Source organism: Xyrauchen texanus, chromosome 1 (genome assembly GCF_025860055.1).
Source record: "Xyrauchen texanus isolate HMW12.3.18 chromosome 1, RBS_HiC_50CHRs, whole genome shotgun sequence".
Lineage (NCBI taxonomy): Eukaryota > Metazoa > Chordata > Actinopteri > Cypriniformes > Catostomidae > Xyrauchen > Xyrauchen texanus.
Window position 1 is genome coordinate 31769953 of NC_068276.1, and position 27211 is coordinate 31797163.

Sequence of the window (27211 nt, forward strand, 5' to 3'; positions counted from 1 at the left end):
GCAAGCAACGGGTTAATCAACAGAGAGTTCAGGGTATGTGACGGTAAATTAACCGTGCTTTATGGAATACACCCCTGATCTTCTCTCCCACTCTCTAGCGCAACAAACCAGTAAGTGCAGGTTACATAGGTACTGCGACACTACGCCCCGCCCTCACCTTTACAAACCAGCCAATCAGCGAGCTCCCTCGAGAGATTGACTCCAAACACGGAGGCCGACCGAAGCCAGGTAACCAAGAAAAAAAGAGACCGCGAGTAAAGCCAGGGCTTGTTATGTGGTTCGCGTGAGACGAACCAGGACATTTTTCTTTACCAGTCAAACCAGTAACTCTGGATAGAGAAAACACACACAAGTACAGCAACAGGTTGAGTCTCCTGTCGCTCTTTTTCTCGTGTGCTTCTCCTGGAATAATCTTCTCTCCTTCCCCGTGTACTACAATTGAGTTTCCTTTTCTTTTGTTTGCTTCTCTTGGAGAAAGGTGAACCCTCGTGTTACTGTTTTATTTGATCTTTGTTCTTAATTGTAGTTTTTACCCTTGTGGTCCCTGATGGCTTCGCACAGTGATACTCTGGTGGTGTTCTTTGGGGCAACAGCTGGTGCAAATGGGGGTAAACTGGGGTCGGATGAAAGGGAATTAATTCTCTTGGTGTGGCAAATTGTGGATCTACATGAGAAGAAGGTACGGACCTTTTGACCCTGTTCTAAGGTCACTCTCTATTTTAAACTACCCCACCGAGTAATGGTTACACTGTTCTAGTGTTAGAAACTACTTTGACAGCTGACGTTTACCAACAAGGTGCGCTTTCAGAGAGTTGAATATGTAATCGGTTATAGATTTAAAACGAGCAGCTTGTGCTGATATTATTTGCTATAGTCATTGTATTATTCATTTGGCAACTTCCAATGTCGAAACAAGAGTTTGGTTGAAATGAGGCATTTAAAAGCCACGAGAGACGAAAGCGTGCCTTGTTTGGTGCATCGCCTGTCGGTCAGTAACCCTGCCGTGTCTGCTTTGCATTCACACACAAATCGCCTGAGATATCATCATCCTCATCATCATTGTGGCTGTCTCAACTCAATGAGCTGTCTACCTAAACAATATTTTTGGGCGCGTGGAGAACAGAAACATTGCGTCTCTGTTCTCAATAGTCAGGTGTGTGTTTAAGGGCTTGCCACAGAGATTGCACTGCGAGGCCCGTTGAAAGAGCTGATATTGTTAACAGGTGGGCAAGCTTCAGCGGCGTCTAGTCAAGCCGGACAGTGTGGATCTTACAGACCAGTGTGAGGAGGAGACCGGGCTCACGGCGGACGAACTGTGTAAGGCCGAGCCGCTGGACAGCGTCCTGCAGCAGGTGAGAGACGATTGTCATTCATGAAATCTGTTGGCATGTCTGTCTGTCAGGGCCAGACAGCTTGATCACTAAGGTGTGTGTGTGTGTGTGTGTGTGTGTGTGTGTGTGTGTGTGTGTGTGTGGCTAAAACCCTTCATCTGGTAAATATAAAGGCAATATTTGATGGTGAATATTTACATATCACATTGTAACAGCCAAGACTCCGTTACCATCTCTGTTTATGAACTAATAGACTCCTAATGCAATATAAAAGGACACTTCACACAGTATAACAATTGATTGGCAATAGCTGATGATCTACTATTGATGAATGATGACCTCCTTTATATTAATTACTGCTCATACAGTATTTATTAGCCCATATGACAATTTTTACTTCACAGTGATTCTAATCAAATATATTGGAGATTATTGTAAATAAATAACCTCCTGGTTCAAAAATAAAAAATAAATTAAATAATAAGAGTGCATGTTTTGTTTCCCTTCTGTGTTTGTGAGCTGGAAGCACAGCCATTTGTAAATAAGAGTCCCCGGTGTATTTCGTTTTTTTCGTGTCTTAAGTTTGTTCTGGATATTATTGGGATTTTGGTTTCATAACAGACACACATCTGTTATTTTACTCATTTTGTCAAATTGTTTTAAAGTGCAATACATCGATTTTAAAAACTATAGGCACGTTAATTGTAACTGGTTTTTTCCACACCAAATCATATCAACAATATCCAATATGTGTGTGTGTGTGTGTGTGTATATGTATGTATAATATATATATATATATATATATATGTGTATAATATATATATATATATATATATATATATATATATATATATATATATATATATACACATACATACATACATACACACACAGAGTTCTGTGCAAAAGTCTTAGGCACAAAAGATGTTTCAAAAAATCATTTATCTTAAGATAGTTATGTATGTTTTCGGCTTTAGTGTGTCAGTAGGAAATATACATTTTAGACTCCCAAACATTACTTTTGCGAATAGATTAGAATAGAAGAACAGGGAGCACTGCAACAGATGTCATGGCCCCCACAGACCCTCTACTGAACATCATGTCTGTCTGGGATTAAATGATGAGACAGAAGTAACTGAGACAGCCTAAATAGACAGAAGAACTGTGGCGAATTCTCCAAGAAGCTTGAAACATCCAATCTGCCAAAAAAGTGTGTCCAGGTGTACCTAGGAGAATTGGGGCTGTTTTGAAGGCAAAGGTGATCACACTGAATATTGATTTAGCTTTTTTTGTGTTTACTGGACTTTGTATGACATTAATTGGTAAGTGAAACTATTTATGGCATTATTTTTGAAGACATCCTCACAATGCAAAATGTTTCACCAGTGCCTAAAACTTTTACGTGTGTGTGTGTGTGTGTGTGTGTGTGTGTGTGTGTGTGTGTATATCTCTATATCTCAGAATACTTCTTTTGTTTATTTTAAATGGCTTGCTGGGGTATTTATTAATGCAAGTGAGTCTATTATGTGTGTGCGGGTTAAGGGTAGGAAGGACGACACAGGCGCTCTGCTCCAGGGGAATGTGCAGGTCTAGTCTTGTTTTGGACTGATGTGAGGAGCAGACATCTGGGAGACGGAATGTTTTACCGGTGACTGCACCTACCTGAGAGCCATAAATGTCACTGAGTTAAGAGGGAACAAGACTGATACAAAGATAGGGGGATGCACAGAATAAGTTAAGATAAGTAGGCTGGGAATTAAATGAATATGAGAGAGCTAGTTCCTCTCTTTTCCTTTATGGTACTATCCAGGATAGGTTCCTTTATCGAGATACGGATAGTTTCAGGCTCCTCCTGATTTGCACAGGTATGTTTTGTCAAGGTGATTGTTGCCAAACGTGTTGCTCAACCCTCATGCAGAGAGAATTTGTTTGTTCTCGGTAAACCTGTTCCCACCCCCTTCTGTTTCATAATGGACACCCTTGCGTTACTGTCCCACAGAAAGGTCTTTAGAGCTCGGAGTTTAAGCTCATTAGTTGGTCTTCTGTTTGATTGCTATGGTTGTTGTGAGAATGAATATGTATTTATATACATCTTTATTCTTTTATTATTTCTTATACAAGAAAGTGACATTAAACAATAAGCCTAGGACAGTTAATCTTTTTTTGATGTCTCACATTTGTGTTTTATTGCTTACTTTCAGGTTGTTGTCTTTGCATGCAATATCTTGATTCAGTTGAAGCCTATCCCCAGGGGGCTCTGTAAATATTAACTTGTAAAATCAATTTCTCCCTGCCTACCTATCAGAGATAGCGAGAGAAGGAGAGATGCTTTCAAACCAGTGGTTCAGTTTGTTTTCCTTGTTGTTTTTGGCCTTACACTTTTAAAGCAAAATAAATAAATACATCTACATCCACTTGCATCAGGTGTTATAATTTCAGAGTAAGGAACTGATAGATTTCATGAAGATGATTCTGCAGGTCTAATGAAAGAGTCTCACACAGATGACCTTGGGTTGCTGTCTTCAGTGAAAGGTTCATTCAAGAAAGATCCCTTATGATTACAACACAAATAACATCCTTTTCCCAAACATTATGATTCACTGGCTGATAAAATTGTCCCCACTAGTATTTTCTGCACTGTCAGCAAATGAGAGCATTTTGCAGTTGTCGTGTCTCACTGGACAGAAATGTCAAAAAAGTTACCAACATGTATTTAGGAGGATTTAGTGTTGCTTATCCCATCTTACTCTTGACTCATATTAGATTTGAGTCATACCTGTTTTCTTTTTTTTTTTTTCAGAGCTGTAATAGATGATGGGTTGTCTGGGCTGTTTGTACAGGGCTTCTGTGTTCATGGCAAAAAGTTATAGCTGCTGGCATTCGCTGGATGACGCTTTGGCTTTGCACCTGCTTTTAGACGCTAACACTGGAAATGGTGTGAAGCAAAAACACCTGTGTGTGTGTGTGTGTCGCTGTGAATAATTTGTAAGCGGATGTTTTATTAGGACTTGATACATTTTACACAGAGAATAAATGTGTTAGTGTGCACTTATTAGTGTGTTTGTGAGAGAAAGTGAGCTTGTATGAGAAACCGAGAGGGTGTGTTAGAGAATGAAACTCAGTGTGTGTGTGTTAGTGAGAGAGCAGGCTGTCGGCAGCATGTCAGAACCTGTGTGTGATGAGCGGAGCTCTTTTTTTTTTTCTCTACAGACTGTCAGTGCTGAGGGAGGATTCTGGGAAGTGCATGTAATCATCAGTCTATATGAGAGAATGAGTGACACGGTCATCCATTCTTTCATTCAGCCTCGGAGCAGAAAGCACAAACTACGTTAGAGAAATGGAAATATATAGAGATGGATTAGATTAGGTTTCGAGGCTGATGTTTATACTAAATTGTATTAAGTAAATATAGAACAGAGCTTGAAAAGAGTTTGAATGCAATTGTTGCTCAAACATCCTAGCAGTGGCGCTGGCACATCCTGTTACCTGAGACTCGGAATACTCCTATTTTGCAGTGTCCTGAACACTCCAGGCAAACAATTTTGTGTCAAATATTGATCCTCATTGAATTAATTACAGTCTTCAAATGAATTTAAACTTGTGCCAAATGTTTTAGGCAGTTGTATGAACTATTGTATAATGAGGATGTTTAAAACAAAACAAAAAAACAAAATTAATATTGCTTTTCACAACACATATTGTTTCAAAGCAGCTTTACAGCTGTTACAAATTATACTGTAACAGAAAATGGGTCTGTAATGTGCTGTAATTTAATGATCCCGTGACCACAGCGCACAGTTTTTCAAAGTTGTCAGCAGATTTTCAATAATCCTGGAGAACTTGCCCTGGTTCTGTATATCTAGGGTTCCTCAAATGCATCTGACTCCTCATGATATCCCAGAATGACATTTACATTTATGCATTTGGCAGACGCTTTTATCCAAAGCGACTTACAGTGCACTTATTACAGGGACAATCCCCCGGAGCAACCTGGAGTTAAGTGCCTTACTCAAGGGCCCAACAGTGTCATCTTGGTGGTGCTGGGGCTTGAACCCCCAACCTTCTGGTCAGTAACCCTGAGCCTCAACCACTGAGCCACCACTGCCTCATGTGTTTGAATGACTCAAATAATAATATAATATAGATGAAGGGGACCTAATATGCATAATTCACTTTTACATGGTGTTTGAACATAAATGTGTGTTGGCAGTGTGTGTACACAACCACCCTATAATGATAAAAATCCACCCAGTCGTTTTTTATTTTTTTATTTTAATCCCCATTAATCATAAGCACTGTCTCAGAACAAGCCGTTTGCAGATTCTGTACAAAGTGACATCACTTTTACAGGCCCTGCCCATGACTGTGGATGGACACTGCCGACGGACATGTTTGTTTGTGTGAGTTGTTTCGTTATAGCGCATAGCGAACGTTGTAACATTATTTGCGTGTGTGTGTGTGTGTGTGTGTGTGTTTTGTGTTGCTCATTCATCGTTGCAAAACTGCTGGAAAAACTCTACAACAAAAAAATACATTTATCAAATAACCATTCGGAAAATTCCAGGTTCGTTCTCAAAGTTGTTACTTCTGATGGAGCCTCTCCCTCATCAGTGTCTGACTCCGGTTCAAACATATAGGGCTAAATACCACTATTTTCACTGTCAGGCATATTGCTTATGATGGCTACAGTAGTTATCCGAAGCAGAGATGTCAAAACTCTGCCCTATTCTGAATATGGGGCAGGGAGCACCAGTTCATTTGCATTTAAAGACACACACAAAAAGAGCTCGTTTTTATTCCCACCCAAAAATTTGCATTTTTCAAGATGTATAATAAATGATCTGTAGGGTATTTTGAGCTAAATCTTCAGACACATTCTGGGGACACCAAAGATGTAAATGACATCTTGTGAAAAGGGAATAATAAGTGCCCTTTAAGGAATATATTCCACTGATAGTCCTTTGGTGTTCGAAAGCAATTCCCAGGAAAGATCTTAAGAAAATTATCTCTGATTTCAATACGAGTTGCGAGGACACGCCATTCAGGATCATTTGATCAATAGACGGCAGAATTTCTTTCTTAAAGTGACCATATGTACACATCACTAAAAGCCTTTGGGAAGGGCCATTCTTAAAGGGATTCTATTGCTCATTTGTATTTGGAACAACCATATGAATCGGGTCCCCATCATGCAGTGCCTTTCAAAAATTGTATTTGGAATTCGCCCTCTATGTACACACACACACACACACACACACACACACACACACACACACACACACACACACACACACACAGAGTAAATGTGGCTCAACAGAAGGTACTGATTGATTGCCATGTGAACCAAAGATCACATTTCTCTCACTGACAGGATTGCAGAAGAGAATGTGAAACTGAAACTCCAATGAAGTTTAACTACCATGTATATCCCAGCCTAACCACACTAGCACCTGTCTTTTTGCAGAACTAGAGAGGCTAGTCTGCTCATTATTTTGGCTCATGTGAAAGATGGCTTTTATTTTAAAAATGTTGTTTTTTGGCAGTATCTGCGGCTGTTTGCATTTTGCCTATATAAAAAAAAGAATGGCCTTACCGTCTACGAAGTGTTCAGTGTGCAAAATCTCTTTCAGTGCTGTGTTCTTGTACTTCCCTGGAGTTTGATCCTCCCTATCCATGTGTAGATACAGGGTGAGACCAGGGTGTGTCTCTGCATTTTACCAGTACTTTGTGTAGCAGAAATCCGCACAGTTACCAATTTACGCAGGGTGGGGCTGTTCATTGAAAACAGCCATGAACATACAACACACACATACACAAAATCTGAAATAAGTTTGGTGCTATGTAAATGCATTGTTAGGTTTTTGTGTGTGGTATTATTAGCTGTGTGTACCACACAAGCTTTCCTTAAGTTACAAAAAATATAAAAAATAAATATATGAAAAGCACTTTAAAATGATACTTTCATAAATACCTGATGATTCCAAAACTCTTTAAGCCCTTAAAGACACACTACAGCCTTGTATTAGTATGAGGTATGAGGACGGGCAGGTTATGTCAGAAACAAAACATCATTGTCCAAGAGCATGATGGGAAGATGTAAAAGCTCTGCCTTCAGTCTTCACAAATCTCTCCCAAAAAAATCCTAGCTTGAAGATTGATTATTTAAATTATTGCTTCAGTTATGTACAGGTGAAGTCATTAAAACAAATTTTTCAACCACTCCACAGATTTAATATAGTTTTGGCAAGTTGTTTAGGACATCTACTTTGTGAATGACATGAGTAATGTTTCCAACAATTGTTTACAGACACATTGTTTAACGTTTTATTGTCTATATCACAGTTCTAGTGGGTGAGATGTTTACATGCACTAAGTTGCCTTTTGGCAGCTTGGAAAACTCCAGAAAATGATGTCCCGCCTATAGCCAATTAGCTTCTGATTGGCTAATTAGAGTCGATTGGAGGTGTACTTGTGGATGTATTTTAAGGCCTACCTTCAAACTCTGTGCCCCTTTGCTTGACATCCTGGGAAAATCTAAAGAAATCAGCTAAGACCTCAGAAACAAAATTGTGGTCCAAACCCCAGAAGGTACCACGTTCATCTGTACAAACAATAGTATGCTAGTGTAAACACCATGGGACCACACAGCCGTCATACCGCGCAGGAAGGAGATTCATTCGGTCTCCTAGAGATGAATGTAGTTTGGTGCGAAAAGTGCAAGAACACCATCCCAACCGTAAAGCCTGCAGGAGGGACTGGTGCACTTCACAAAATAGATGGCATCATGAGTAAAGAAACTTATGTGGATATATTGAAGCAACTTCTCAATCTATCAGCCAGGAAGTTAAAGATCGGTGGCAAATGGGTCTTCCAAATGACCCCAAGCATACCTCCCAGATTTGTGGCAAAATGGCTTAATGATATTGATGATTTAATGACATGAAGTTCAACAATAGTGGCTCTTCCAGGAGCAATGACCAATAAACATGTAGAGACATGCTCTGTGTCACTCACACAAACACTAAACACCATTGGGGTAACACATGTGAAATTTAAATAATGCAGTAAACATGAACTAAACTACATCAAATATAAAACCGAACACCCAAATGTACATAACTGATATAAAAAATAAGAAGAAACATTACATTATAAAATATAATGAAATGTAATGGGTCATGCATGGAATTGTGGGAACGCCCAATTATTGTTTTTCTGTAATTTTACCAATAATTTACTGTAAAAAGTACATGTACTCTTGTTAATGTAAATTCTTACCATTAATTATACAAGAAAACAACATACTTTTTACATCTAAATTTGATTTGTTATTTTTTACAACCATTTATTGTAAAAACTAACTACTGTATTGTTTTAAAATATATTAAAACATTTTTACTGTATATTTTACAGTTAATATTTGTTAATCAATTAACATTTTATTTCTGTAGTATTTTAACAGTCTTTTATTGTAAAAATATATATTTTTTTACAGTGTATATCACAATGTAGTTGTTTTTGCTGGAAATGCAACAAACCTTGCTTATACATTAAGTAACCTTGTGGTAATTCCCAATTTATATGATAATACAATTAATTAAATACATTATAAATAAAGTCCATCTCAGTTAATAATTTTCTCCTTTTATTTTTATACAAAACAAAAGCTAAGATTATTCATAACAAATGAAGAAGTGCAAAAACTGGTTCACATTATGCACATTGCTCAGCAACCATAAACCACTAAACTATCAGCACTACTTAATTACAGGTTATACCTCAGCATGACTTGTTTTGGACACATCCTGCTTGGGGCTGGCCAATTGGATGATGTAATCATGTATCACATGCCCTAACCCCGCTCTGTATTTTTGCATTTCCATGTCTTTTCGATGCTCTCACTTTGTGTAAAGTGTATTTGGAAAGATGCTAAATCCATATTGGTTTGTAATCGCACCACAGCTATACAGATTTTAATTTTTTATAGGATGCATATTTCTCCAAAATGTAGACATGCTTTTAAGAAGTCTTCTTCAAATCTATTCCCCAAAAAGCAGATGGGTTCTCTATGCTTTTGGTCATGCCATAAGCTGTGAAAATACTTTATTCTGGGCCAAGGTAGTTCATGAAATGAGTAATATTTTAGACACAGTTGAACGTAGACCCTCTGTTTTTGATTCTGGGTCTTCACAATAGAGCTATAATCAGTTCAAGGGGAAAGAGACTGTGTAATATCCTTCTGCAGCAAGGAAAAATAACTTGATGCAGTGGATCAGGGATAAGACTCCAACCATAATAGGGTGGCATAAAATTGAGGGATTTAATCCCACTTAAATATTTAACCTGTGCACTTGAAGGACAGCCAGACCAATTTTATAACATATGGGAACCCTACATTAACATTCTGCAACCCAGTTTTTCAACTTTACTGCTGAACAGTTTTCTTATTCATTTATGCTTTAGTTGAACTCCGTTGTGTATCCACTGAGCTGTATGACATTTCATAACTTTGTGGTTAAACATAAATTGATTTGTATATTTTGTACTGAGGTGTGTTTTTTTTTTTTTTTCCTCTTGAATGTTTCGTTTTTTCTTTTATTTGTGAATTGTTTGGCGTTTTTGTTCTTTTGATTTACTTGATTATGGCTGTGCTTTGTTTAAATGGGAAAAAGTTTCAGTACTGTGCAAAAGTTTTAAACTGTTGTGAAAAATTTTATTGTGGGAATTGTTATGTTTGTGTGTGTTTATGTTTGTCTTAAATTTTCATTAAACATTATTTTGACCATCACCTTGCCCATTTTAACCTTGTTAAATTCATACAATGTGCCGTGAACAAAATAAAACTAAGTCAGTATTTTATGTGACCACCTAAGCCTTTGAAACAGCAATAAGTCTCCAAGGTACAGTACACTTGTGGAAAGTTTTTCAAGGTTGTTGGCAGATAGGTTGTTTTAAGCATCACAGTTTTATGTATTTTAGCTGTCTCAATTGCATCTGTCTCTTTATGTAATCCCAGACTGACTTGACGTTGAGATCCAGGCTCTGCAGGGGCCATGCCATCTGTAGGACTCCTCGTTCTACAATTATTCTATTTGTCAATCTAAAATTGATATTCGCTATTGATGCTGAAGATATTCAGTGAAATCACCATCTTTAGATAAATGCTTTCGTGAAACATTTAATGTGCCTAAGACTTTTGCACAGTTTTGTATAGAAAACTATATACAGTGTAATATACACCGTTCAGCCACAACATTAAAACTACCTGCACAATATTGTGTAGGTCCCTATTGTGGCGCCAACCAGCATCTCGGAATAGCATTCTGATGATATTCTTCTCACCACAATTGTACAAAGCAGTTATCTGCGTTACCGTAGATGCATATACCTGTACAGGTGAAACTCGAAAAATTAGAATATCATGCAAAAGTTCATTATTTTCAGTAATTAAACTTAAAAGGTGAAACTAATATATTATATAGACTCATTACAAGCAAAGTAAGATATTTCAAGCCTTTATTTGATATAATTTTGATGATTATGGCTTACAGCTTATGAAAACCCCAAATTCAGAATCTCAGAAAATTAGAATATTGTGAAAAGGTTCAGTATTGTAGGCTCAAAGTGTCACACTCTAATCAGCTAAACACCTGCAAAGGGTTCCTGAGCCTTTAAATGGTCTCTCAGTCTGGTTCAGTTGAATTCACAATCATGGGGAAGACTGCTGACCTGACAGTTGTGCAGAAAACCATCATTGACACCCTCCACAAGGAGGGAAAGCCTCAAAAGGTAATTGCAAAAGAAGTTGGATGTTCTCAAAGTGCTGTATCAAAGCACATTAATAGAAAGTTAAGTGGAAGGGAAAAGTGTGGAAGAAAAAGGTGCACAAGCAGCAGGGATGACCGTGTGGGGGAGCTTCACAAGGAGTGGACTGAGGCTTCAAATGTCGTATTCCTCTTGTCAAGCCGCTCCTGAACAACAAACAACGTCAGAGGCATCTTACCTGGGCTAAAGAAAAAAAGAACTGGTCTGTTGCTCAGTGGTCCAAAGTCCTCTTTTCTGATGAGAGCAAATTTTGCATCTCATTTGGAAACCAAGGTCCCACAGTCTGAAGGAAGAATGGAGAGGCACACAATCCAAGATGCTTGAAGTCCAGTGTGAAGTTTCCACAGTCTGTGTTGGTTTGGGGAGCCATGTCATCGGCTGGTGTTGGTCCACTGTGCTTTATTAAGTCCAGAGTCAACGCAGCCGTCTACCGGGACATTTTAGAGCACTTCATGCTTCCTTCAGCAGACAAGCTTTATGGAGATGCTGACTTCATTTTCCAGCAGGACTTGGCACCTACCCACACTGCCAAAAGTACCAAAACCTGGTTCAATGACCATGGTATTACTGTGCTTGATTGGCCAGCAAACTCGCCTGACCTGAACACCATAGAGAATCTATGGGGCATTGCCAAGAGAAAGATGAGAGCCATGAGACCAAACAATGCAGAAGAGCTGAAGGCCTCTATTGAAGCATCTTGGTCTTCCATAACACCTCAGCAGTGCCACAGGCTGATAGCATCCATGCCACGCCGCACTGAGGCAGTAATTAATGCAAAAGGGGCCCAAACCAAGTACTGAGTACATATGCATGATTATACTTTTCAGAGGGCCGACATTTCTGTATTTAAAATCCTTTTTTTATTGATTTCATGTAATATTCTAATTTTCTGAGATTCTGAATTTGGGGTTTTCATAAGCTGTAAGCCATAATCATCAAAATTATATCAAATAAAGGCTTGAAATATCTTACTTTGCTTGTAATGAGTCTATATAATATATTAGTTTCACCTTTTAAGTTGAATTACTGAAATTAATGAACTTTTGCACGATATTCTAATTTTTCGAGTTTCACCTGTATCTATCTTAAACTACTTCAAATACACTTAAACTACTTCAAATAGTTCTCATCCTAAAAATTCTCCACGTGCAGCAATGACAGCATAGCAGATCCTTGATATTCTAGTTGTCAGTTTGTCCAGATACTCAGGTGACATTTCATCCTTTGCTTCCTTTATCACTTGCCATAGATGCAGCTCTCTTTTTGGGCACTTTTCACGCACCTTACAGTCTAGCTCAGGGGTCGGGAACCTATGGCTTGCGAGCCACAAGTGGCCCTTTGTTAAAAATCAAGTGGCTCGACGGGTGTCTCACCATTCACCAACACATGATCGTTTAAAACTTTCTAGAGATACTTTTCCAACAGAAAGTGTGGGTGTGATTGCAAAGCTTGAAGTCAATGACACTGTTTTGGTTTCCTTTCTCCTGAATTTTACAACCTAATTCTGGTGAACGATAACATATCGCCCAGCCCAAAAGGGATGTACAATTTTTCATGAAGTAAAATTAAGTAATTTTTTGGAGACCCACACAAACTTGTGTACTCAATTCCATATTGCAACATGTTGCCTATTAATATTTGCATATTTGTTTGTTTTTGAGTAGTCTATGGGCAATATAAACATTTTATTTTATTGAAAAACTCTTTTCCAATTATCTGTTGTACAATGTCTGTTTCTTTGCCCACTCTAAACTTTTTCAGTTTCAAAAGTGGTATTTTCTTTGCATTTCTTCCCATAAGTCCTGCACCCCTGAGTCTTCTCTTTACTGCTTGTACATGAAACTGGTGTTGAGCGGGTAGAATTCAATGAAGCTGTCAGCTGAGGACATGTGAGGCATCTATTTCTCATACTAGAGACTGATAAGCATTTATTTAGTTGTACATCTGGCAGATTTTTTTTTTCTTTTGGTATTTTCAAGCATTGCATAGCCTTCAATCATCAAAACAATGATCAATTGATGATTTTCTAGAGAAAGCTGTTTCTTTTTTGCCATTTTTGTCCTAATATTGTCGTTGCTAATTGCTGATAGAAATGGGGTCTGTCTTTTGATCAAAAATGACTTTTTTCAAATAATGATGGTGCTGTTTTTTACATCAGTAACGTCCTGACTATACATCGTGATCAGTTGAATTACACTTTGGTGAATTAAAGTACAAATTTCCTTCCAAAAAAGCTAAATCTGAACATTATTCCATAATTTGTGTGTATATGTATGTGTTTGTGTGTGTGTGTGTGTGTGTGTGTGTGTGTATATACACATACATGCTGTATACAGTATATACTCCTGTCCACTGATAACCATACAAATACATCTTCCATGGTATAAACAGTATAGCATAATATTGGTTAACACATTTCTACAGTTGCATTGTATATACCATCATACCACCCAGCCCTAGGTCACAGTTTGTTTTACAGGTTTTGCTTTTTGGTAAGCGTTTGCGTTTGGATTGAACATTGGCAACAGTGGAGTGCTGTGTCTGATTGGTAATTGTCAGTTATCAACTGAAAACATGTATCATTTGATAAATCAAGTCAATTGCCATCATGTCCAAGTGGGTGGTTAGCCAGTACTATTGTTTACTGATGCTGAGATGGATAAGTCTACTAAACAGTTAATTAAAGGTTGTTTATTGCTAAACACAGGTGTATGTGGGAGCCCTTATAGTTGGGAACGAGCAGGTGGCGTGGTTTTGAGGCTGAAGAAACGCTCCACATTTGTTTTGTCATCTATTGTGCAATACTTTATCTGAAATGACTACCACGTCCATGGCTCACCTTCCTGTATTTTCACTAAACCAGTCTGACCTGCTGCTTAATCTAGAAAACAAGCACGCGCACACACACACACGGAATAGCGTGTGCATATCTTACAATATACTGTAGAAAATCCATGAGTTTCAGCATTCAAAGATATTTTAAGTTTGTATGACAGATAATCTATATCTAATGATAAGAAGGTAAAGTTTTAATTTAACAATATTTCACTAATTTAGCAGTGTCACCTGTTGTTGCTAAAATGCCTGCAGTTCTGTAATCACATACATGTAGATATGTAAGATGCTTAGCTAAACAATTTTGCAGTTATTATAATTAACGGTCAGTTTTTCCCTTTTCAGATCACCACATTTTGAATGGAGAAACACTTTATTTTAAACGATTTTTTGGTCATGTGGTCAATGTTTATTGTTTGTGTATGTATAGGATAGCTGTATAGTTTATTCCACAAAGCAGTTTTTGTAGAATATACATACTAAGGAGAAGTGAATTTACTGGGTGTAATGCTGTTGTTTTGTAATGGATTGTTCCTACATTCATTCTTCTTTTTTAATTTTCTCTGTGTTTCCCTCTAGTTTCATCAGTCGGTGTCCGCTGAATTGAAGTCTCTTGGCAGAAGCTCCTACTCGCTGTGTGTGGACGGACCACTGCTTATCCGACAGGTGCTGCATCCTGAGGCCTCCAAAAAGGTAATCCTCAAATATCTCCACACTTAAAGATATAGTTTAAAAGTAAAAAAAAAAAAAAAAGAAAATCTTGCGTGTGTTTTTGGGGAGGCATGTATGCAGCCTTTTGACTTGTGTGTAGCTGTTGTTGCTATTTTCTGGCATTTTTCAATTAGCTGTCAGTCGAAGTGATGTGTTTAGCAGAAATATGTTCTAATCTTCACAGGAATGCTGGCTCTTTCAGAGCACATTAAAGCGCCTTCAGTCTTTGTCCTTTATTCCTTTTCACTCATATTTACTACTCATTCTCCTCTGCCCATCCCTCAGGCTCCTCCTAAAGATATTCCTTGCTTTACGGTCCCTGATTTGCCTGTCTGTGTGTTTTGTAGAATCTGGTTTTGCCTGAGTGTTTCTACACATTTGTGGATTTGAAGAAAGAGTTTCACAAATGCTGCCCCAATGCAGGCCTTGTCAAAGATCTCACTCTGCCCTCCATGCTGGACTGTATCCTGCCTCTGAATTTTGTGTGACAGAAAGCAGGATATGTTTTTGGTTTTACTGTGCCATATATAGGCGTTGCAGCTATTAAAACCGTGTTTCTAGCTGCTTTACTGTGAATGCATGTAATTTTTGCATGTCTGTTTGTGCCTTGACCCTGCTCTCAGATGTGTGTATTCCAGCGGTGGTGGATCAGGAGGCAGGATTGAGGGAGGTGAACACCATGGTTCTGCTGATGCTGCATCTCCTGGCTGAGCCTTACAGTGAGTCACATACAGCATAATGGATTCATCCATGCTTTCAAAAACATGTTGCTTATGTATTTTGCTTTTAATGTGCAGATTGCTAATGATCTAACCTTTTTTCTTTGTAGATCACAAATTCTCCACTTTTGAGACCGTAAACTACAAATTTGAATCCGGAGCATGGTATGTACCCAGTAGTCATCATAGGCCTCAATTTTGCTGTGGTGCCTAAACACAACACATTTTGTTTGCCTGAATTGTGAGAAGTTACCATTTTACTGATGCTGGTGATCAGAATTTTCTTAAGTAATTTGTTCTGAGTCTGATTTGGTGATATCGACCTTAAGCATTATAATACATGTGTGGGACATTCCATTATTAGACTGTCATATTATTTTGTTTAAATTCAAAAGGGTTGCTAAGGTTGAATGATTCTTGTTTTTCTACATATGTGCATGGATTCCAGCAGTAAGACAGAAGCTGTGGACAGCGAGACCATCATCAGAGCTCGTGGGTTGCCATGGCAGTCGTCTGATCAGGACATCGCTCGCTTTTTCAAGGGCCTCAACATTGCCAAGTGAGATTACAACTCCATGCAACTCTGAAACACGCACTCAGAATGATGTGGAGTATGCACTCAGAAAAGACCCTTAAGTACACATTAACAGTGTAATGTAACACTCACTAAGACCCTGAAGGCAAATCCAGCCAAATGTCACATAAGGACTTTCACTGCTGGAAGTGGAAGACTTGCATGGAATATCAAAACATTTAGGAAATTTAGAAAAGTTTTGAAGTATTGCAAACAAAAATGTTATGTTGTGTTGTAAGAATGTACAATGTGCAAGCAGAGACCTTTAATTGTATACCTGTATTTGTGCGATTTTCAGAGGTGGTGTTGCGCTGTGTCTAAATGCTCAGGGCCGGAGAAACGGGGAGGCTCTTGTGCGCTTCATAAACTCCGAGCAAAGAGACATGGCACTGGATAGACATAAACACCACATGGGCAGCAGATACATAGAGGTGAGTTCACCACCTCACAGCATCCAAACTATGAGTATGCATTATTTACTCTGAAAAATTTAAACATGACTACACAGTTTTGTGTGTATATACAATAGGTCCTACAACAAATGTTATGTCCCAGATCCCCCACAAGGAATGTGGTTGTCACACCAAATACTTATGTGTGTGTGTGTGTGTGTTTACTGCTCTTTGTATGAAGTTAATTGATAAATGAAAATTAATAATGGCACTATTTTTTTCTGAATTTCACAACTGCCTAAAACTTTTGCACAGTGCCTCATGTTTGTGTTTACCTTTTGTTCCAGGTATATAAAGCCACAGGGGAGGAATTTCTGAAAATTGCTGGAGGTGAGAGACATACTGGATGTCTTAAGTTGTGAATGACTTTAGGCAGACTTTATGAGCAGAAAATAGTCCATTTTAGAATAAATCTCTATGCATTATTCTGAGGAGTGTGTATGTGTGTCCTTCATTTTCCCCCCTCTTTGAGAATGAAAGGTTCTTTGTGAGTCTCTTCCCCTTGCTGATTCATGCTGGGCAGGTAAAGGGGGAAACTCTACTTTACTTCCCTCTTGTCCCCCACTCTGGCCAAACCAGAGAAAGGGAGCTGTTCCCTCAGGGAGAAAGATGGGTCAGCAGCCTCATGCTGCAGGAGTAAAAAGACAGAAGCTTGCCGAGATATTGTTACAGTGCGTGTGGATGTGTCTGTTGAGGTGTTTTAGGGTAGCTGAAAGTATACCCAGAGCGGATGTTGTGACATGCCCTTTTAGCCTGTAGAGACCCTTTGAAATCAAAACTGGAGTGTGTGGCTTTTTGTGCATGTCTATTTAACCTAAAAGTCATCTTTATACTATGTCAAATATGCTTGACAAAATTAACTTTTAGCAGATAGAAGCGGTCGCCCTGTCTCTTCTTGGAAAATGGGCCAAACAATTTAACACTCACTGCACTACACAAACATAAGAACACCCCACCCCCTAATACTGCATACCACCAACTAGCTGTGATGTACAGTATCTGAAGCCAGTTAGCTATTTAAAAAATAAAATGGATCATCCTTTGATATGTCCCACCAAATCTTCCTTTTTCAATACGAAATACGTCAATACAGTAAAGAAACCCGTACTCATCATGCGATTTCATGAGGACTTTAAAGTTGCTTGCGCATGACTACTCTGTTTTAACTTTAATCATGTTAATAGAATGTCACCTTTTTTGGCAGGCACATCCAATGAGGTAGCTCAGTTTCTTTCAAAGGAAAACCAGGTGATTATCCGAATGCGGGGTCTTCCATTCACTGCTAGTCCTCAGGATGTCCTGGGGTTCCTGGGTCCAGAGAGCCCTGTGACGGATGGGACGGAAGGACTTTTATTTTTGAAGTACCCTGATGGACGTCCCACAGGCGACGCTTTTGTTCTCTTTGCCTGTGAGGACTATGCGCAGAATGCCCTAAAGAGGCACAAACAAATCCTTGGCAAGAGATACATCGAGCTGTTCCGCAGCACTGCAGCTGAGGTCCAACAGGTAGTGAAAACACTTTATTTAATCAGGCACTTTTAATAAACAAATTCTGTCAAGAAGGTGCACATATTGGTTCACTTTTAAAGACCTCTTATCCTAACATCATGAAATACAGTTGCCCCCAAAAACTATTTGGACACTTAAACCAAACTTAATTTGTATAATGAAAAATCAAACCAATTGGCATTTATTTTAAAGAAATTTAGCACAAACACACTTTTCCTGCCAAAACATTTAGCAAAAAAGTTTCTTAGGTTTTAAAACTGTAAAGAATTTTGAACAAAAGACATTGTTCAAAATGAAGGCAAAATATATTTGGATACTGTGGAGCGGAGGGGGGCGGGGCCGGTCGGAATATCGCGCGCCCGGTCCCCAATCAGCCTGATGAGGCGCGCAAGGGATAAAGGCGGCCGGTGACGATTGTTCGAGAGAGAGAGAATTACGGACATGTCCGTCATGTGTGTTTGTTTATGTGTTTTTGAGTTTCTCATTAAAATATAATTTATGTTGACAAGCCGGTTCTCGCCTCTTCCTTGCCCATCCTTCAACAGTGTTACAGATACTTTCTGGTTTTAAACTTAAAGTAACTGTCCATATCTAATAGGATATTCTGACTTCATACAGCTATTAAAGATCACTTTGAATAATCTTAACTAGTGATAGACTGATATATGTGCAAGGCTGATAAATCGGCTGACATTTTATCATTTTGCGATTATCTGCATCGGTTTGCTTGGCCAATTAACAGAAGTGTTATCTTTCCTTTGTGTCAGTCCCAAAATATACCACTAGATTTGGCAATGGATAGTCAACACCTTTTTGTTGACTTGTTTTTTGTAAAATAATAATTTTTTTTTAAATATTGCATAATTTTTTTTAAAAAGTTTGTTTCACTGAAAAATTTGTGTGTAGATCTGATTTGCTTTCGTTAAAGTGTATTTGATTTATCAGCATTTATATCAGCCATCCTGCTCTCTAGATAGTGGTGGTGGCGTAGTGGGCTAAAGCACTGAACTGGTACGCAGAAGGTTGTCGGTTTGGACCCCACAGCTATCACCATTGTGTCCTTGAGCAAGACACTTAATCCAGGTTGCTCCGAGAGGATTGTCCCTGTAATAAGTGCACTGTAAGTCGCTTTTGATAAAAGCATCTGCCAAATGCATAAATGTAAATGTATCAGCATCGGCCATTGGAAAACCCATATTGGTCAACAACTAATCTTAACCAGTTGGTTAAAGTTATTAAAAACATGGCTCAGACCATCTAGTTATTTTGTTTGTGTTCGATAGAAACAAGTGGCGTCTGCAATGACACGTGTCCAAATACTTTTTGGGGTCACTGTATGTGTATAGAATAACAGGACTTTACATAAATTTGTAATCACTGTCCTTTTTTTGTGTGTATTTTCAAATTAGGTGTTGAATCGCTACATGTCCGCTCCACTGATCTCCACTCTACCACCTCCTCCCCCTCCGATGGTTTCTTTGCCTGTTCTATCCACGCCACCCTACATTGCATCTGGCAGCATACGGGACTGCATCAGGCTGAGAGGTCTGCCGTACACCGCTGCCATCGAGGACATTCTACAATTTATGAGCGAACACACCATTGATATCAAACCACATGGAGTGCACATGGTCCTGAACCAGCAGGTGAGTGAGGAACAGACTTCATTAATAGTTTTGAATTATGGCATACTGCTGTGTAACACTACTGATGGGGTTTAATGTACAGCCCATCACAGATGACTCTGATCTGAATTTACAACGCTCGATCTCACTCTGTTCATACGCTTATAAGATGTTCTTTATTATACAATAGTTACTTCCAGGTCCTCTAATTTGATCGTGCAAGTGAGTTACACGAGTGCTGATATATCTTTTATAACAGCACTGGAATGTTTATATCACTCTGATTGTCTGTGTTCCCTCACGTTCCAGATAAGCTATCGGTCTGTCTGTTTCTTGCTGACATGCAATGGTTGTTTCTTAATATGCATTCTTATGTGTTCTTACGTTCTCGTGGACTCTTTTCAACATCATCGTCCACTGCCGAAGTTCAATTCCAATGCTCAAGAATGCAATTAGTACCAAGAATGCATAATATTACCCAGAAATGTTCTTGATCAGGCAGAATATCGATGATGTATCAGATGGTGACTTGGCCATAAAATTCCATTTGAAGTCCCAGAAGTCATAACAGTACAATACTGGCTGACAAAGGAAATGTATTGTTATGTTTTTCCAGTAGATTTTCCTGCTGTAAGCTCACGAAAGTCTGGTGGCTCGTGAGAGTCATTACTGTTGTTTTATTGGGCATGATTTTAATACAGTAATAAACACATGGAGGAAATGAGTGTTTGAAGACTTTATTCTTTAACGTGTCACTAGTCTTTCAAAACCTCACTGGTGTGATGACATGAATGGTGTCAATGGTGTTATAATGCCAGTAGTTCTCACTGGATTCGGATGTACTATGACGGTTAATTGCGCAACAGGAAGATTGCAGCACATCTCAAAGCTCGCAATTGATAGGTAGGTCTTCATAAGAATCCAAGTCCATTCTCTGCATTCTTAGCATTGAGAACAACCCAATGATTGATATTTTCGCTAGCAGAGAAAAAATAGACAAAATGTTTTATTGTGTCTTGAATGTAAGTTAGTCTATATATTCATTGAGTGTATATAACTGTTGTATAAAAGCAATATCACACTCCTTATCATGCTGTTGATACATGCTTAACGGAACAAGAAAAATTTCCTTTGACCTCTGCCCACTCTTTGTCCATCGTTTAGGGTCGACCCTCCGGTGATGCCTTCATTCAGATGAAGTCAGCTGACCGTGCGTTTATGGTGGCACAGAAGTGCCATAAGAAGATGATGAAGGATCGTTATGTGGAGGTGTTCCAGTGCTCCACTGAGGAAATGAGCTTCGTGCTGATGGGGGGAACTCTTAACCGCAGTGGCCTGTCACCGCCTCCCTGCAAACTGCCCTGTATGAGAGACTCCACTCACTGATATATCAAAGGCCTTTTACTGTGGTTTATGGTTGTACAAGAACACGTGCTGCTTTTTTAATGTTCAAGTGCTTGTAGGAAAGTGTGATAAGATGAACTACTGTATGCTATTAAGTTGGTTTAATATTTAGCACGAGCCAACAGGTGTAATCTGTTCCTGTTAAAGAGATGCAGATCTGTGTATGCGTAGATTGTTATTGTCTGTGTAGTTTTACTCCTATCTGCTTGGCCGTTTGTGATTATATTTCTGCTTGTCTCCAAAAAGCAGTGTGATCACCTCTGTCACCGATCTAAAGGTGCAACATTTGGGCATTTAGAAAGAGCAAGCTTGAGGTAGCTCTAAAAGAAGGCCTGTTTAAAAGTAGTGATTTGATCTGGTTGTTTGACCTTGGCTTGAGAATGGGCTGTATGTGCTCACGTCACCTCAGAGGAGATTGTTGTTGTCTTCATGCCAGTTGAGCCAAGTATACATAACATTCACCTACTCTGTAAGGTCAGCTGTGAGAGTGAGAGACCCTGTTTTGGTCTAAATACTTTTTTACATTTTTGAGTGGAAGGAGTCCATGTGTGTTTACTATATTTTAGCACATAATATTTTTACTTTTATTTTTCGGATAGGTTTAGGTCATTTTCTCCTGCACAATGAACTGAGGGGGGTGCCTTTGGTTTTTAGGTCTTTTAATTGTTTTTAAATGCACTTGAGTGTGTGAATTTGGCTGAAGTACTTTGTCCTGTCTCAGGTCTCTCTCCACCAACCTATGCTTCATTTCCGGCAACTGCAGCTATGCTTCCCGCTGAAGCAGCGTTGTATCAGCCCCCTCTGCTGGCCACTCCAAGAACTCCACAGCCACCAACACACAGCCATGCACCTACTTTAGCCTACTACTCTCCAACGCCACAGCTTTACATGAACATGAACTACACTACCTACTACCCCAGGTACCTCATTAAAAGTTGCGGTTCTGATTATATGACTAAACTTAGCACACAATATATACAAAGAATTTCCCTTAGTGTATTATCTGCATTTATTTAAAATGCCATAAAGGTAATGTTAAAGTTATAAGCCACAAGCTATTTTGTTTTATATATATATATATATATATATATATATATATATATATATATATATATATATATATATATTATATTCTGTTGCTGTACGATCTTTCAATAAAGACTTTACTGTAGACTGTTTTTGGTTGCAACGTCATACGCACAAAGTCATTTGGGCATGGCCATGAAGATTTGATATTTTCGTGCAAGCATTCGCTAAGTCTAGCCTCAAGTGGGTTGGTGAAATTGCAATCGCAAAACGCTAATGGGCTGGGTCAAGTGCAATTTAATTCTGAGGTTCTTCTCTTGTTATTGCACCATCTGCGTCTTATTATGTAGTCCATTCCCTGTCAAGCAATGTCGAAATAAATGAAGACAGCCCACTAATAAGAATTTGGTTGCGTAAATGGGCCATATGCAATGCTTCCCCTGCACTTTGATTGTATTGTTAGCCCTAAGTCTTATAGTAAACAAAAAACCTGATGTCACCACTTGAAACAATGCGACCACTGTGTTTGCTATTGTGATTTTTATTTTTATTTTTTCCATTCATACTCTTCCACTCTCTCTGTCAACTAGTCCTCCAGTCTCGCCCTCCACCATGAGTTATTTTGCAGCCCCGCCCGGTTCACTAGCAGCTGCCATGGCTGCCCAGACAGCCTCCGCCATCCTGCCTCCTCAGCCTGGAGCTCTGGTACGAATGCAGGGCCTGCCATACAACGCCGGGGTGAAAGACATCCTCAGCTTCTTTCAGGGATATCAGGTGACTCTTTAATTCATTCAGAATCAACCAATAACTCAAAGTAGTCTTCTGTAATCTGTTTGAAACTGTGATTTATTTTTGCAATTCCATTTGGTGAACCTAGTAGCCAAGAAATGACGCACTTCAGCTTTAAATGAAGTCACAGTACAATAACATTTTTAATAAATCACAGATCACACATCAGTGTTTGCTTAAGGCCCTTGTCTGAAACTTCAGGACATTGGTTCTAGACTTTGCTTTTAAATTTGAACACCGCTTTATTATATATATAATTTGGTACTTTGGAAACACACCTCTAAAATGGTTTATATTGGATTATAGTTTGTGCTGAATCATTTTGTGCATTTTGTCCCTCTCATTAGCTGACATCTGATTAGATGGAGTCTTCAGAAGACGGTATGGCACTTTCACTTGGAGAAGGAGGGAAGAGGGTTGTAAATGATAGAGGGATGGTTAGATGGAGATGAATGATACTTTGTTGTGGGGATTGGCCTTTGTGTGCTTTGTCTCTCACAATATGCAGTCAAGGAGGTTTTACAGTAATTATTGTTTATTTTATATTATTGTGGGGTATGGTAAATCTGTCTTTGGCATGCAGTGTCCCTGCCCTCCCCTTTGAGGTGTGTGAAGCGTGTAACTGAGCTGTGTGCGTGTGGCGCTGTTCACGGAGCGTAGCACAGTGGCACGTGTGTGAGAAGCTGATTCAGGTTTGACTTCTGGCTGAACTGATGAAATGGATCCGAGGCCAATCCACCCTCCAAGTGTGCTTTTAACCTCTGAGACAAAATACACACTACAGGCCTCAGTGTGCGGGAAGTGTTTCTTTTTGGCTGGTGGTCTGCACCCTCCACCCCCTTTCTATATCTATACTGCATTCATGCTTGCACATCTTGTGTGCAACCCTGTACAATTCATACTTGTTTTTTCTTCCTGATGTGCAATGTATTTTGTGTGTTGTGTGTTCTGTGTCATTTAAATATATATGTTTGGGGACATACAGTACAGGTATGACCTCTTGTGGTATTCCAAAAGGCAATGAGCATTAGATCTGTGTATATTAAGCCTTTTAAAGAACCCCAAATAATATATGATGGTGACAATAGTCTTGTAACTCTAGTAACCGTCAGTATGCACAAAAGCCCTTAAAGGAATATTCCGGGTTCAATACTTGTTAAGCTCAATCAACAGCATTGGTGGTATAATGTTGACTTCCACAAAAATGTATTTCAATTGGTATCTCCTTTTTTAATGTTTTTTTTTATTATAAATTAAGGTTATAGTGAAGCACTTACAATGGAAGTGAATGGGGCCAATATTTGGAGGGTTTAAAGGCAGAAACGTGAACCTTATAATTTTATAAAAGCATTTACATTAATTCTTCTGTTAAAACTTGTGTATTATTTTGAGCTGTAATGTTTAAATTGTCATTTACTGGGATTACAGGGCTTATGGTGTTATGTCGCCATGGTGAAGTCATACTAACACGCATGTTGTTTGTCGTTGCAAGTATTTTAACGTTTACGGATTCCCCATTCGCTTCCATTGTAAGTGCCTCGATGAAACCTTCCTTTATACTTTTTTTAAAGAAAAAGAGGGGAAGTTTAAATACATTTTTGTGGTAATTAACATTATGCCACGAATGCTGTAAATTGAGCTTAACTTGTATTGAAACTGGAATATTCTAAGATTCTTTAAAGTATTCAAATAAACACAAAGTAGAAATTAGGGGTGTGAATATGAGCGCTGACATTGATTTGATTAAATTATTATTCTTCACTAAATGTTAAGATGCATCATGAAAATGTTTACACTACTCCCTACTCGTCGGTATGCTAATAATGTTTTTCAATACAATGCTGATATGATCTGCTAGAACAGAACATTTTTTTAAAAAAATGGCATTTTGCAAATTGCATTGGACAAGTGAATGTATAATAATAAATGATAAATTCCTTAAATGCATTGCATACAAACAAATAATTGAATCTACTCCGTCAGATTGATGCATCTTTACACCCCTAGCATAAAATGCATATACTACTCTGCCGTCACCTGTGTATATATACATGCATGACCACCATTGAAAGATGTGATGAATGAGTGAAAAGTGAGGCATGTAGCACTGACTGTGGCTCATTGTGCTGTAGTACGCTCCTGAAGACTACAGCAGCTTGGTTGGAGTGAGTGATCAGGGCCGGAGTCTCATTCAGCCTAAAGAGTGGCTGTGTCTGTAGGGGGAGCTCCTGCAGGTAAGGTCCCATGATGCCCCCCTGACCTGAACCCATCGCCTCTGCATGGACTAATACACTATTCCCATCTCCTTACTACCACTGCTCTGGGATAACCTTCAATCAGAAGTGGAGTGCAGTAAAACTCTCCTCTCTTGTCTTTATTTTTTTATTTTTATTATTGTCTTTGTCAAGCTACACCCTCTGCCTCTTACTTAATTAGTCCCAGTATGCTTCAGAGGGTCTATGTGCTGCTGTCAGTAATCTTTGAGTTATAATAATGCTCTTTCTTTTTGATTTGGCTCATTGGTTTGGGGTTTGAATGCCTTGTTGGTAGCATCACTGCTGCAAGTCTTCTCTGCTTCAGGGCTTCCTAAAAAATCTCTTAGTATAATCATGTTCCTTTTGAGTTGATTTGATTGACTGTAGCCTGTTGTCATTACTTCTGTGTGTGGAGGGTTTCTGCAAGAATGTCTCATTGGTACTTGATCTAAACTAAAATCCTGCTCCTCTCAGGTTTCAAGGCATGAGGGATCATGACATTCTTAGACCTTTTGTAAGTCCTTCCAATGGTGGTATATTTTCTTTAATGGCTTTTTGTCTGTTTGTGTAGATTCAGGCGGACTCTGTGCTCGTGCTGTATAATTGGAGTGGTCAGCGTAGTGGGGAGGCTCTGGTGACCTTCCCCAGTGAGAAGACAGCGAGACTGGCTGTGGCTGAACGCTCCAACCTTCCCCTCTCCGGCCACCCCATCCGCCTGGTCTGCTGCGAGTGACTAAACGGGGACCACCACACCCACTGAGGGAGGACAGCACTTCAACTATCTCACCCATTTCTCCCTCAGAACCCGTCTTGACAGTTTTTCCTCTGCACTTGACTCAAGGTTGTAGTTTAGGAGGGGATCTGACACAGAAACGCGCACAAACAAAAACTAACAGCAAATTTAACAAGTGACAGTGCCTTGCTGCTTGTGGACATGCAAGTGTTTATGAGAGAGAGAAATAGAGAGAGCAAATGCATGAAAGATAAACTCTGTTCCTACTTGTGTTTTGATGTCAAGAACCCTTCTATTCTATTTCAGGCCTTGAAGTAATATAGTAACATTGAAAGCCTGCAGTTTGTGCAACAAAAATTAAGCAGAAAATGTTCCTTTTGCAACACCACAGCATCATTCCTGAAACGTGACACCAGGTAGTCCTGTAAACTAATGTTAGGCCATAGCCTTTACCTTGCACTAGGGAACCAAAAAGTAATGCAATACTACTTATTGCCATTATTAAAGAAAAAGAAAGACTTATTCAACTACAACTTAAAGTACAGTGGGATTTTAAGTAAGACTAAGACTATTATGTTTCATGTAGGATTAAAAAAACGGCATGATGGTTTTCCTTGACTTTGGACAAAAATAGCCTTAACTTAATCCTTATTTAATAAAGATCAGACAAAGTGTGTACTCCGTAGACTTGAATGAACTGATTTTTAGTTTAATCCATTCAGAAAGGGACATGTTTTTTATTTAAAGTGAAAGATGAGTTGTTTGTATGATCTGCATGCTTTCATGCTCGTTCTTTACAAATTGAATTGAAAGAGCTGTGTATTCTGTTGCCCCCCACATTAGAGATTATGTGCAGAATATGTACAACCATGCCATGGTCTTATCTTGCTATTGATGCTATCTACTTCAGTTCTTTTCTACTGATAGCAGGTTGCTAAAATCATACTAGAGTTTTTTCTTTCATGACTACATTACCCAAAGTGCAATACAGGCTGAACAAAATGGCACACCTCCATTGTGAAAGAGGGGGATTTTTTTCTTTTGTTTTCTAAAACTTATGAATTTGTATGTATGTGAATATGTGACTGTTATGCAACAAATAAATTGATATTGATCTGATATAACCATGTCAAAGTAGTACATTAATTGTATTCTTATTTAAAACGGTGGCAAAAACTATATATACATTTTCTCAAAATCTTTCTTCTAGGGTTATAAAGACATCATTTTAGGGGATTGTAATCAGAGAGTTGCTAAGATGCAAGATCACAGAAAATCAAGCAAACATGCAATGTGGTCAGTAGGGGGCGGATGTAACTATTATAACTAGCAGCTGCACAATGAAACCTGGTTAAATATTGCTTGCGTGGATGGATGGCATGTCAGTCAGTCAGAAAGAAAGAACATGCAGTAGAAATTATTT

The 27211-nt window shown here is 38.8% G+C and overlaps 1 protein-coding gene across 5 annotated transcripts; it reads left to right on the forward strand.

The window, feature by feature from the left end:
* Window positions 1-219: 219 nt before the first annotated feature.
* Window positions 220-26911, forward strand: LOC127632478 (epithelial splicing regulatory protein 2-like). Of its 5 annotated transcripts, none has more exons than XM_052111181.1 (17): window positions 220-364; window positions 527-679; window positions 1224-1352; window positions 14571-14684; window positions 15050-15164; window positions 15326-15421; window positions 15532-15586; window positions 15870-15980; window positions 16294-16426; window positions 16735-16777; window positions 17652-17953; window positions 19366-19602; window positions 20746-20944; window positions 21707-21905; window positions 22602-22785; window positions 24933-25034; window positions 25627-26911. In XM_052111181.1, exons 2-16 carry the CDS (start codon window positions 548-550, stop codon window positions 25017-25019), a joined length of 2136 nt encoding a protein of 711 aa, XP_051967141.1. In that variant the 5' UTR covers window positions 220-364; window positions 527-547; the 3' UTR covers window positions 25020-25034; window positions 25627-26911. The 5 variants fall into 5 exon arrangements, 3 of the variants coding, with proteins under 3 accessions (XP_051967141.1, XP_051967219.1, XP_051967069.1); XR_007969128.1 differs by adding an exon at window positions 23148-23181 and having other exon boundaries at window positions 265-679; XR_007969125.1 differs by having other exon boundaries at window positions 265-679; window positions 23148-25034.
* The last annotated feature ends 300 nt before the right edge of the window (window positions 26912-27211 follow it).